This window comes from Myotis brandtii, unplaced genomic scaffold (genome assembly GCF_000412655.1).
Source record: "Myotis brandtii unplaced genomic scaffold, ASM41265v1 scaffold305, whole genome shotgun sequence".
In the NCBI taxonomy this organism is placed as follows: domain Eukaryota; kingdom Metazoa; phylum Chordata; class Mammalia; order Chiroptera; family Vespertilionidae; genus Myotis; species Myotis brandtii.
The window spans coordinates 98,641-111,880 of NW_005361652.1; the positions used below are offsets into that span (position 1 = coordinate 98,641).

Sequence of the window (13,240 nt, forward strand, 5' to 3'; positions counted from 1 at the left end):
TTCTTTGCCTATGGGTTATTTTGAGGTGTGTAGTCTAATTTTCAAATATTTGTGTTTTCCCAGATTTCTTCTAGTAGTTGATCTCTAAATGTGATTCGTTTGTGGTTAGAAAAACACATCGTATGATTTCAGACTTTTTAACATTTTTGAGACATACTTGGGACCCTCACTTTAATATCAGCATGTAGCTTCCCTCACTTTCATTGTCTCCTCTTAAATGCTACCCTCTCAATGAGACCAACCCAGTCCAATATTAAAATTGCAGCCACCAATACCACCATCTCTTAGCATTTTCTATCATCCCTTATATTGCTGTATTTTTTTCTTTTCAAACCCCTCATAACCTCCCCCCATAGCCTTCTAATATAATTTACTTAACTCTCTGAAGGCAGAAATCTTTGTTTTATTTATGGATGTCTCTCAAAAAGCTAGAATAATTCCTGGATCATAATAGTCACTGAATAAATATATATATTTTTGAGTGTATACATTAGGGTATTTCATCTACTTAATCATATGTAGCTAAAATTTGTTCACTTTTTTAAAGTATATTTTTTATTGTTGATAGTATTACAGATATCTCCCATTTTCACCCCCTTCATGTTCACTTTCATTGGAATGTAATATTTCATTATATAATCTTACTACAATTTAATAGTTGATTCTTCTTAAATCGACACTTGTATTTTTGCTAGTTTCAGGCCATTATATATATACCAGTGATCTAACCATTGTTATTGTTGTACCCTGGTACCATATACCCAAATTTTTCTAGTGTAAATATGTAGGAGTAGAATTAATGGGTCATGTTATGAGCATTTATTGCACATTAGTAAATAATGTCATAGTGCTTTGCAATATGGTTGCACATTCCTACCAGCAATGTCTGAGGGTTTCGTTTGCTTTACAATCTCACTGATATGTGATATTGACATTCTTTTTAATTTTTTTGCCAATATGGCAGTTTTCTTTTAGTATTTTCTTCTTAATTAGCATTTCCCTGAATTCTTTTATGGTTGATTAATTTATTTTTATGTAGTTGAATTTGTCAATATTTTTCTTTTATGGTTAGTGCTTTAGGGAACTTAAGAAGCCTTCCATACTGTTCTTATACCTTGCTGGTGTAAATGCAGAATAACACAACTTCTACAATGTGGAATTTAGCAATATAGAGAAAAGTTACATACACATTTGATCCTTTGTCTCAGCAAAGCCACCTCTTTTAATCTACTTCAACAGTGTACTGGAAAAATACAAAATTCTATATGCACAAGGTTGTTTTTCATGGCATTATTCATAACAGCAAATAAGACTAAGATATAATACCAGTGTGCATCAGTAGGGAATAGTTGAATAAACTATGGTACATCCACACAGTGGAGTATTTATACAGCTATCAGAAGAAAGGGAAAGAGCTTTACATATTAATATGGAGTTACCTAAAGTATATATTATTAAGTGCAAAGAAGTAAGTTGTGCACTGGCCGGTGTGGCTCAAGTTGTTGAAGTGCCGTCCTGTACACCAAAAATGGCGGGTTCAATTTCCGGTCAGAATACATACCCAGGTTGGGGGTTTGATCCCGTCAGGGCACATGCAGGAGGCAACCAATTCAAGTCTCTCTCTCTCTCTCTCTCTCAAATCAATTTTAGAAATTTTATAAATGTAAGTTGTCAATAGTGTATAGTAAGTTACTGTTTATGTAGGAGAGGGGTATAACTAATGAATTATATATAGTGTGTGTCCCCAAAAAATGTATACATACTTTAACAACTGATAGCTCAGTTTTGAAAATGAAATGTATTTTAATAAACACTGCCTTTATAATTATTCAAAATGTGTATATACATTTTGGGATACTATATATACATATATACACACACACATATACATATATATGTGTATATGCTTCTTTGCTTATATTTTCAAAAAAGAATCAATGGAACCATAAAGCCAAAACCTAATAAAATTATTATTTATGGGGAAGGAAAGGAATGGGATGAAGGGGACAGAGATGGAAGTGAAACTTCTGTGAAGGTACTGTATAACACAGTTTTTACTCTACACCTATTTAAATGTTTTTGCATAATTTAAAAATCAAAAAGGGAAACATCCATCCCTAAAATTCATGAACAACCTGAAGCAAATGAATCTAACCATAAAAAAAGTTGGTAGCATAAAAATACAGAGGAAACAATTACTTAAAATGACTTTAAAACAATATTTGTACATTCCTAATGGGATATATTATAAAGGTAACTGCAAAAAGATGTAAATCTCTATTCAGTAGTTTCATTGTTGATATTCATATTAGTATTGTTATTGACATTTAAAAATTCTATAAATATATTATAAGAAAAAGCAAATAAATAATGTTGTTAATGTTAAAAAAACAAATATTTTAAGCATATGTGAAAAGAGATATACAAGTCTAAAATCAAGAAGTTTGAGTAAAAACCTTATAATCTTACATTTGAAGTGGAAATACCAGTATAATTTCTTTTTCTCTTTAAAAAAATTTCCTGGTTTTGTCCACCGAAAATGTCTAGAAGCAATAACAACTTAACAGCAATGAACACACCTAGCAACACATTATACTTTTTAAATACTATTCCCCATTAAAAGGAGCCAAGGGTCCTTGGAAAAATAGTTTAGGTTTGAGTCAGGAAATGTGCAATATGAGCTTGGGACATCTTGCTGTGCCAGAAAACTGAAAAGCACTATAGTAGTCAATTTGAAAGGACTCCTACTGGCCCTAAGTGGGATAATTTGACCACTAAAAGAATAATGACTATATTTAATTGAAACACATCAAATGTAATAAAAATACACGATCTCACAATTATACTAAAAATAATCATTGGTCACCACTGGAAATTTGTAAGGTACCAACTCATTACTCTCATAGTGGTAAATAATGGGGAAAATAATGCATTTATCCTGCCTTTCCTGTATAAACTGTATATAGGGAAACTAGTTGATGACGGTAAGTTTATTATAGAATTCTAAATAATAAACACAAAAAAATAGTGGAATTAGGGGAGCTCCATTTCACAACTCTTAATAAATTAATAGATCTAGACAGCAGTCATCACTGGATGTAAAACCCATTAGGTGAAAGATGAGCGAGAAAATTTCATAATGGAGAGATCCGACTAATACCACCTGAACACACTGATCAATTTTAGCATCACTAAAAATGGGACCACCAAACATTATGTGCCTTTTGATGTAATAGGAAATATACAACCATCTGTGGAGGATTCTTGCCTAAAAATATGAAACCTGAATCTAATCATACCTCTAAATCAGCACTGCCCAATGTAACTTGTATAATAATGTAAATGGTCTCTATCTTTTTTTGCCCAATATAGTATCCACTTGCCACAGGTGGCTGTTGAGCATTCGAAATGTGACTAGTTTAACTGAGGAACTGACATTTAAAAGATTAATTTGAATAGGTTTGCGTGGCCAGTGGATACTGTATTAGATAGAATAGCTCTATATTTAGCTGCCAGTTTGTAAGAAATGGAGGGGATTAAGGAACAAATTAAACAATACCATGAAAAACAATCAAATTAATTTGTTCTGTGAACAAATATGGTTCTTCTAATAAATCAATGGGATGGGGTAAAAAATGGGTTGGAGGGGTGGGAAGGAAGGGGTACTGTTTTAAAATAAAAGAGACTTAAGAGATGTAACAGCCAAAGGCTGGGTTAAACAATCAAGTGTAAAAATATATCTTTTTGATAATCAGGACCATTTCAATATGAACTTGGTATTAGATTATATTAAGGAATTATTAATTTTGTGAAGTGTGATTATGCCATACTGGTTACATTTTTAAATGTCCTTATCAGTTAAGTGCATGTACTTGCATGACCCTGAGAGTGAGCACCTCCTTAAGTTTTGTACCCCAGGGGCCTCACTTGCTTCACCATAGTTCCAGCCTTGCTTGAGATGCACTGTAATAAAATAGCTATATACTATTGTCATTTATTGCAGGTTGTAAACACCTGCCCCAGCAGAGTTTCTAAATCTGAGATCGAAGATTTAATTTTAATTAATTTGTCAAAGGTTGTATTGATAGGCTTTGTAGAACTTCCCTATCTCTTTGTCTTAATCCAGATGAACCCCAAAAGAAGAACAAAGGTGATCCCATGAACAACCTGGAAAATTTTTACCAAGAGATGATAATGAAAAAACGTCTTGAAGAGTTCCAACTTATGAGAGGTGAACCCTTTGCTTCCCACTCACTGGTCTCAGCTACATCAGTGGGAGATAGTGACACAGCTGAGAACCCGCCATTACTCCAGGACAAGGGAGAACAGGCAGCACAGGGTAAAGGTCCCAGTCTTCATGTGGCAAAAGTTATTGATAATTCACCTGAGCAGTGTTGGACTGGGCCTAAGAAGCTGACGCAGCCAATAGAATTTGTCCCAGAAGATGAGATCCAGAGAAATCGTTTGTCAGAGGAAGAGATCCGAAAAATTCCTATGTTTTCTTCATATAATCCAGGGGAGCCAAACAAGGTATAGGCTAAACCAAGACAAAAACATGGGTTGTTTTCATTTTAATTTACCTCTACCTAAAGTAATACTTTTAAATTCACTTTAATTATACTAAAGAATTATGACATAGGTATAGTGATCGTGTTTTTCCTTGTCCTTCACTATTCTTTCTCTGCATACTATATAAGTAGCATATTTCTTGTGATGTTCCTTGTGCATTTCTAAGGTCCTAAAGTACCTATAGAATTTTAAAGAAATCTTGAAAGACTCTATTCCAAACCTACTAAAAGACCTGAATTGAAGGGAAAGTAACCTCCAATTTCGTAGGCTAGTAATAAATCAGGTAGTATTCATAGGACCTCCATATCTGATAGCCATGGTGCCTTTGGAACTAGTCTTTGGAACATATGACTTAGATGCTGGTAGTTAAGAGCAAAGTGGAAGCACAGGCCCTCTAAGTCTTGAGAAATTGGCAAATATCTAAGTAAACTTGTAAATAATCTTTTTATATTCTTACTACATAGCTATATATTCATAAACAACATATAGTTTTACATATTTCTAAACTATAGATAAAATCATGCTCTACATACCCTTCTATAACTTGCTTTTTAAACTCAATATACATAATGTTTTGAAATTTATTTCTAATGCTATAAGGAACTATGTATTCCATTGTAGAAATATAGTATAATTCATTTGTCCATTTTCCTGAAGATATTTTCTTTTCAATTCTGCAACAAACATTATTGTACAATTAGTAGGTCACAATCGGCAATTTTTTAAGGAAATGAAACAGAATAGAATAGAAAATATCAATATTATAGAGTAAGAGTAGTTTCTGTTTATTGAAGGTTTTGTTTTACATATGTATGTACACACACATGAGAGAAGGGGGGGATAGACATGTGTGGGACAAGAATGCATGTCTTCCTATAGATCTTAGTCCAAAACGTTGGAAAAAATATTGCTTTGTTGCAGTGATTATCAAATGTTAGTGTGTACCAAAATCACCTGGCAGGCTTGTTAAAATGAAGATTGCTGGGCTCTGTCCCCAGAATTTTTTATTCAGTAGATCTGAAGTAGGGTCTGAGAATTTGCATGTCCAACAAGTTCCCAGGAGATGCTATTGCTGCTGAGAGACATTTTAAGAATCACTATCATAGATTATATACCTAGGAGTAGAATTACTGTGCTATATAGGATATGTATATCTTCAACTCCGTGAGCAGGATTTCAGAGATCTCTTCCACATTCTTGCCAAGACTTTGTAGTATTAGACTTTATTTTTGCCAGTCTAATATAGTATTTGAAAGGTATCTCATTGTTTTAATTTGCATGTTCGTGATTTCCAGTGAAATTATGTATGTATTCATGCATTTGTTAGCCTTTCAGGAACATTCTGTGAGTTGCCTGTTCCTTTTTATCCATTATTTGGTTGTTTAGTTTTTCATATTATTTATAGAGATTATTTTAAAATTCTGAATACAAACTATTTTTTTTTTATTTAGAAAATATATTATTTCAGTGAGTGGCTTATCATTTTAACATTGCTTCTGATGTCTTACGTTAAGCAGAAGTCTTTCATTTTAATGTAATCATATCATCAGTATTTTACTTGATGGTTTCATTTTTGGAGTCACTTTAAGGAAATTCCTCCCTATAGATCAATAAGAAAAAAATATAGACAACCCAATAAAAATGGTCAGAAGATATGAATAGGCAATTCACAGAGAAAAGAAGAGGAATGGCCAATTAACTTATAAAGTCTCATTAGTAATCAAAGAAATGCAAAATAAAACTGTAATGAGATAACATTTAACACTCAGGATGTTGGCATAAAGACATGACAGTGCCAAGTGCTGGTGAACATATGGAGCACTAAAAACGCTAATATGCTTCTGGCTGAATATAAATGAGTACAACCACTTTCAAGAACATTGGGGCAATATCTGGTAAAATGGGAGATGCTCATACAGTATAAATCAGCAGTCCCACTCCTAGGTGTCTGTCCTAGAAGAATTCTTACATATACACATTAGGAGATGTTATAAGGATGCTCGTTATAACATTATTTGTAGACAGCATACATGTTCATCAGCAGGAGAATGGATAAAGCGTGGTATAGTCATAAAATAGCATACTGTACAGTAGAGAAAATGAATAAAATATAACTACTGATATCAATGTGGATGCAGTTCACAAACATAATGTGAATGAAAAAAGCCAGTTTCAGACTTCTGGTTTCAACTTTAACATACAAAGTGCTTGGAAGTTGTCATTCCTGTCTTACAAGAAAAACAGTGGAACAAACAAAAAATCAATGACTTTTTCTTGGGCCCATCAGAGCATTGAATTCACAGGGCAAACTGCAACCCTGAAATTTGGAGAGACAGGCAATTAAAGAGAACCACAGCCCAGATCTACTTATTAGGAGCGGAAAGCCACAGGAGCCATAAACTGGTAGGAATACTTAAGTGGTAACTTTGACAAATTGCTTAAGTCAGAGTGTAGATTAGTGTTTGAACATAACAGTTTCTCAATTTGAAGAGCCAAGAAAAAAGTCTGTTCCTGGCTAGTAATAAATCAGATAGTATTCATAAAAGCACCATATATGGTAGCCATGGTGCCTCTGAAATTAGTCAATAAATACCTCCAGGAACCCCACTAGGTTCTCAAGTTGAAGAGCCAAGGAAAAAAATCTGTTCCTGGCATGGGGAGCAGAAAAGTAATCATTTTGAAATACACCCAGAGCTTCTACAGAACAAAGGACTATCCAACATGTGAAACAATTTTACCAAACCCTTCTCCACTATGGGAGAAGGGAAATCATCTTACTTTAGGCCCCTCTGGTCTTCCTGTCCCATCTGAGAGAGAGAAAAAAAGAAAACTGTGAAACACTTCTGAAGATTACAGTCTAGGGACCCAGGCACACTGAAAGACTGAGGCTTAATTATAGAATTTCAGAATGTTTCCCTTACCCTACACCTTACCACCACATCAACAGGGCTTTAGGATAATAACTATGGTACAGCTGAAAAACCTGCAAGGCTCAGACTCTAAAAAGTTTTCAGGGAAACCCAGAGAAAACATGGGAAACAAAAACAAGGACATTACAAGAAATTGAAACCTGTGACACCTACAGCTAGAGTAAACATTAAACACAGCCCAACGCCTGGCAAGATTAACAAAAAAATCACGCTAACAGCCTGTTTACCTCAGATCCTATTATGTTATACATCATGTTTGACTTTCAACATAGAAGAAATTGTAAGGCATGGTAAAAGAAAAAACAGTTTCAAGAGACAAAACAAGCATCAGAACCAAAGTCAGATATGGCTCAAGTTTTGGAATGATTACATTTATAGAATTTAACATAATTAAATGCTAAAGAGTCTATTAGAAATAGTACACAATATGCAAAAACAGGTCAAGTAAACAGAAATAGAAACTCAAAGAAATAATTAAAAGGAGATGGTAGAAATAAAAAGCACTATAATAGGAATAACACTTTGATAGGCTCATTAGTATACTTGGTATGGCCAAGGAAAGAATCAGTAAGCTTGAAGACATGTCAGTACAAACAACCCAGACTAAAATGCAAAGAAAAAAAGACTTAAAAAATGGAACTAATGTCCAAGAACTATGGGACAATTTTAAAAGGTGTAACATACACATTATTGGAATACCAGAAGGATAAGAGAAAAAGGAACAGAAGAAATTTTTGAAGTAATGATGGCTGGGAATTTTTCAAAATTACCAGACCACTGATACAGGATTTGAGCAGAGAACACCAAGCAGGATAACTACCAAAGCAAAAAACAGCTAAGCATATCATGTGCAAATACCGAAGACAGAGAAAATCTTGAAAACAGCCAGAAGAAAACCACTTTGTCTATAGAGAAACAAAGATAACAATCGCATTGGATTTCTCATCAGAAACCATGCAAACAAGAAGATAGTGGTGTCAAATATTTAATATTTAAAGTATTGGGTGGGGGGAACCCCACCTAGCTAGAGTTCTGTATCCAGAAAAAATATCCTTCAAAAGTGAAGGAAAAATAAAGATTTTATCAGACAAACAGAAACAGGGAATTTGTTGCCAGTAAACCTGCCTTGCAAGAAAAAAAAAATTAAGTTCTTCAGAGAGAAGGAAAATAATATAGGTTAGAAAATCAGATTCCTATAAAGAAAGGAAGAGCTTAAAAATGGAATATCTGAAGGTGAAATTTTTTATTTTAAGTGATCTAAAAGATAACTGTTCAAAATAATAATAGCATTGTGTTAGGTAATTATAGCATATAGATAAGTGAAATAAATGGCAGGAATGTTATAAGGTATAGGAGGGAGGAATTTGTATTTAGTATACTATTATAAGATATCTGCACTACCTGTGAACTGGTATAGTGTTAATTGAGCGTGGACTTAGATTAGTTATAAATGTATATGGCAAATTCTAGGGCAACCACTAAAAATTATAAATAGAAGTCTAATTGATATGCTACTAGAGGGGTAAAAATGGAATCATATAAAATGATACTCATTCTCTACAATCTTTCCCAGAAAATAGAAGCAAAGGGAACATTTTCTGACTTGTTTTATGAGGGCCGGCATTAGCTTAATACCAAAACCAGATGAAGATATTACAATTTTTAAAAAATAATAATTACAGACCAGTCTCTCTCATGAGCATAGATGTAAAAATCATAAATATTAGGAAAGTCAGAATAGTTGATTGAGATACTTTTATTTAAAAATCAAAATATTAGGAAATGAAATCCAACACGATATCAAAAGAATTCTATATTATGAACAAGTGGGATTTATTCCAGGTATCCAAGGCTGGTTCAACAGTTTGAAACTTAGTTAATATAATATACCACATCAACAGACTAAAGAAAAATAATTATGTCATTATTTCAATTGCTGTAGAAAAAGTACTTGACAAAATTCAACACCCATTAATGAAAAAAATCTCTCAGCAAACTAGGAATAGAGAGGAACATCCTCAACTTGGAAAAGAATATCTACAAACCCTACAGCTAACATCATACTTAATGATGAGAAACTGGATGTGTTCCCCTTTGATCAGAAACATGGAATAGATAGATACCTCCTCTTCCCACTTTTTAAAATACTGTACTGGAAATGCTAGCTAGTGAAATAAAATAAGAAAAGGAAATAAAAAGCACACATATTGGAAAGGAAAATGTAAAACTGTCTTTGTTCATAGATGACATGTATGTCTATACTGAAAATCCCAAACAGTAAACCTAAAACAATTTCTGGAACTAATAAATAAGTACAGTGTACTTGGAGGATACAAGGTTTATATATAAAAGTCTATTGTTTTCCTGTAAACCAAGAAATGAACCATTGATAGCGAAATACAAACAATACTATTTACAATAGGACTGAATATAGTTAAATAATTAGGTATAGATCTAACAAAATTTATACAGGATCTGTATGCAGAAAATTACAAAACCCTACTGAAAACTTAAAGCTCTAAATAAGCCTAGCCGGTGTGGCTCAATGGATTGAGCGTCATCCCATGGACCAAGAGGTCCCCTGTTTGTTTCCCAATCAGGGCGCATGCCCGGGTCACTGGCTTGATCCCCAGGAGGGGGTGTGCAGAAATCAGCCCATTGATGTTTCTCTCTCACTGATGTTTCTATCTCCCTCTCTCTTCCTTTCTATCTAAAAAACAATAAAAAGATAGTTTTTAAAAAAGATCTAAATAAATGCAGAGATGTCCTGTGTTTATGGATTGGACAACCTAATATTGTTAAGATGTCAATTTTCCCAAATTGATATGTAGATTTTCCAGTCTCACCAAAATCCCAGCAAGCTATTTTGTGGATATAGACACATTGATTCTAAGTTTCTAGGAAATGAAAAGGTCCAGAATATCTAATACAATACTGAAGAACAACAAAGTTGAAGGGCTGACAGTACTCAACTTTAAGGCTTACTGTAATCAAGTAATCCAGTGCAGGTGAAAAAAGATGCATAGATCAATTGGGCAGAATAAAGACTACAGACATAGATTCACACTAATATAGTGAACTGATCTTTGACAAGGGAACAGAGGCAATTAAATGGAGAAAGGATAGTCTTTTCATCAAATTGTGCTGCAACAACTGGATATCAGCATTTTAAAAAATGAATCTAGACACAGATTTTGCAATCTTCAAAAAAATTAACTGTAAAATAGATTGTAGATACAAATGTAAAAAAATACCATAAAACTTCTAGAAGAAAACGAGAAAAATCTAAATGACCTTGTGTTTGGTGATGTATTTATAGATACAACAAAAAATATGATTTATGAGAGAAAAAAGTTTGATAAATCAGACTTCATTAAAATTATAAACTTCTATGTGAAAGATACTTTTAAGAGAAAAAAAATATGCCACAGACTGGAAGAAAATATCTTCAAAACACATGTCTAATAAAGGACGTGTATCCAAAATATAAAAAGGTCTTCTAAAACTCAACAGTAATAAGATGAACTACCCAATTAAAAATGGGCAAAAGAACAGACACCTCCCCAAAGAAGGTATTTACATGTCAAATAAGCATATACAAAGGAGCTCACCATCATTTGTCATCAGGAAACTGCAAAATAAAACAATAATGAGATGCCATTATACACCTATTAGAATGACTAACAATCACAATAAAATTGACAGTCCCAAATGCTATTGAGGATGCTGAGCAACAGGTACTCTTATTCATTGCTGGTGAGAATACAACATGACACAATCTCTTTGGAAGTTAGTTTGACAGCCTATGACAAAGCGAAACATTGTTTTACCATATGATCTAGTAATTGCGCTTCTAGTTATTTACTGCAATTGATTTGAAAACCTATATTTATACAAAACCCAGCATGTGAATGTTCATAGCAGTTTTATTCATAATTACCAAAAACTTGCAATCAAGATGTTCTTCTGTTTCCATTCACCTGTGCTACATCTATACAATGGAATATAATTCAGCAATACAAAGAAATGAGCTGTCAAACTACAATAAAGACATAGAGGGACTATAAATGCATTTTAATAAGTGAAAGAAGCCAATATGAAAAGACTGCTTATTGTTTATTCCAGTTATGTGACACTTTAGTAAACACAAAACTATAGTGACGATAAATGATTGATGATTGCCAGGACTCTGGGGGACGTGGGGGACAGAGGAATAGATGAAGTACAGAGACAGAGGATTTTTAGGGCAGTAAAATTATTCTGTATGATAATGTAATAGTGGATACAAGACATGCATTTGTCAAAACCCATAATACTGTACAGCACGAAGAATGACCTTTGATGTATACAAATATTTTTAAAATCATTTAGGAGGTTAGAGAACCTCAGGAAAAAATGCAGATTGTGACAAGAGAATCTGTTACAAATGCAATGGGGCCTTGACTTACGAGTTTAATTTGTTCCGAGACCAAGCTCGTTAAGGAGCTCGTTAACTCAAATTACTCTATCAACTCAATGCAAAAAATCGGCCGAGAGACAGCTGGTATCTCAAAAAACTCGTTAGTCGGGACACTCGTAAGTCAAGGCCCCACTGTATATGAAGCAATGGGGGAAAGGGTGCTGACCTAAGTATCTTTGGAACTGTGTGGAATGTGGAAGCAACAGAGAGGTAAACAGAACAGTACATAATCACTGTACCCTAGATGATAAGATTTTGTAACATGGGGGTACAGGTTAACAATTCTGATATTGTTATACCTGTATAATGAAATGGAGCAATTAAGTAAATGAATGGCAGATGGTGAAGCCAGGTTTCTCACCCTTGGAATTTATAGATAAGCAATGGGAGAAAACTAAAATGATCCATGTGGTAATGGTTTATAGTTGGAGACATCATTATGAATTCATGTTTAACTTAATATATGGATGATTACATACATAATGTGTACCACTTAATAATTCGGATTTTGTAATCAAAGAAAACACTATAATTTCAAGAGAAACATCAAAAGTGCTTTATTCAAAGTAATGTCCATCACTAGCTACACATTTCCCCCATCTTTCAGGTAATTTGTGGATACCATCCCAATAGAACTTTTCTTGTTTTGAGGCAAACCATTCAGAGACCCAATTTTCCACTTCTTCTTCTGTTTTGAAGTGCTGCTCAGAAAGTGCGTGTGCCATCAATCGGAACAAGTGGTAATCTGAAGGAGCGAGGTCTGGTGATTACAGCGGGTGGGTTAATACTTCCCAGGCAAGAACTTTTAACGTGTCTTTAACTGTTTTTGAAGGGTGTGATGGTGCATCATCATGAAGCCAAAATTACTTGGCCGTGTCTTCTGGCCCATTCTGGTCGTTTTGCAATCAAAGCATGGTTCAAATTGATTATTTGTTGTCGGTAGCGATAGTATTAATGCTTTCACCTGGTTTTAGAAGCTCATAATTCACCACCCCTTCCTGATCCCACCAAACGCAGAGCATTGTCTTCTTCCCAAAGCGATTTGGCCTTGCAGTCGATGTTGTTGGTTGACCTGGATCAACCCATGATTTTGTGCGTTTGGGATTCTCAAAATAAATCCACTTTTCATCGCCAGTCACAATTCGATGCAAAAAAGACTTTCTTTTATGCCGTTGAAGCAACATTTTACTTATGACTTTTCAGTTTTCCATTTGTCTTTCCTTCAGTTGATGTGGCACCCATTTTCCTTCCTTTAAAATCCTTCCCATTGCTTGTAAATGAT

The 13,240-nt window shown here is 33.9% G+C and overlaps 1 protein-coding gene across 5 annotated transcripts in view; it reads left to right on the top strand.

Moving 5' to 3' along the window:
• The window catches only part of RBM41 (RNA binding motif protein 41), an 88,676-nt gene that overhangs the window by 60,766 nt on the left and 14,670 nt on the right, over positions 1–13,240 (top strand). For 4 of the 5 annotated variants that reach the window (XM_014542582.1, XM_005869857.2, XM_014542585.1 and 1 more), the window contains one exon: positions 4,127–4,530. In XM_014542582.1, the coding sequence (XP_014398068.1) occupies positions 4,127–4,530 (404 nt within the window). Of the gene's footprint in view, positions 1–4,126; positions 4,531–6,872; positions 8,743–13,240 lie in introns of those variants that run through there. The other variant, XM_014542583.1, reaches the window with a different exon arrangement.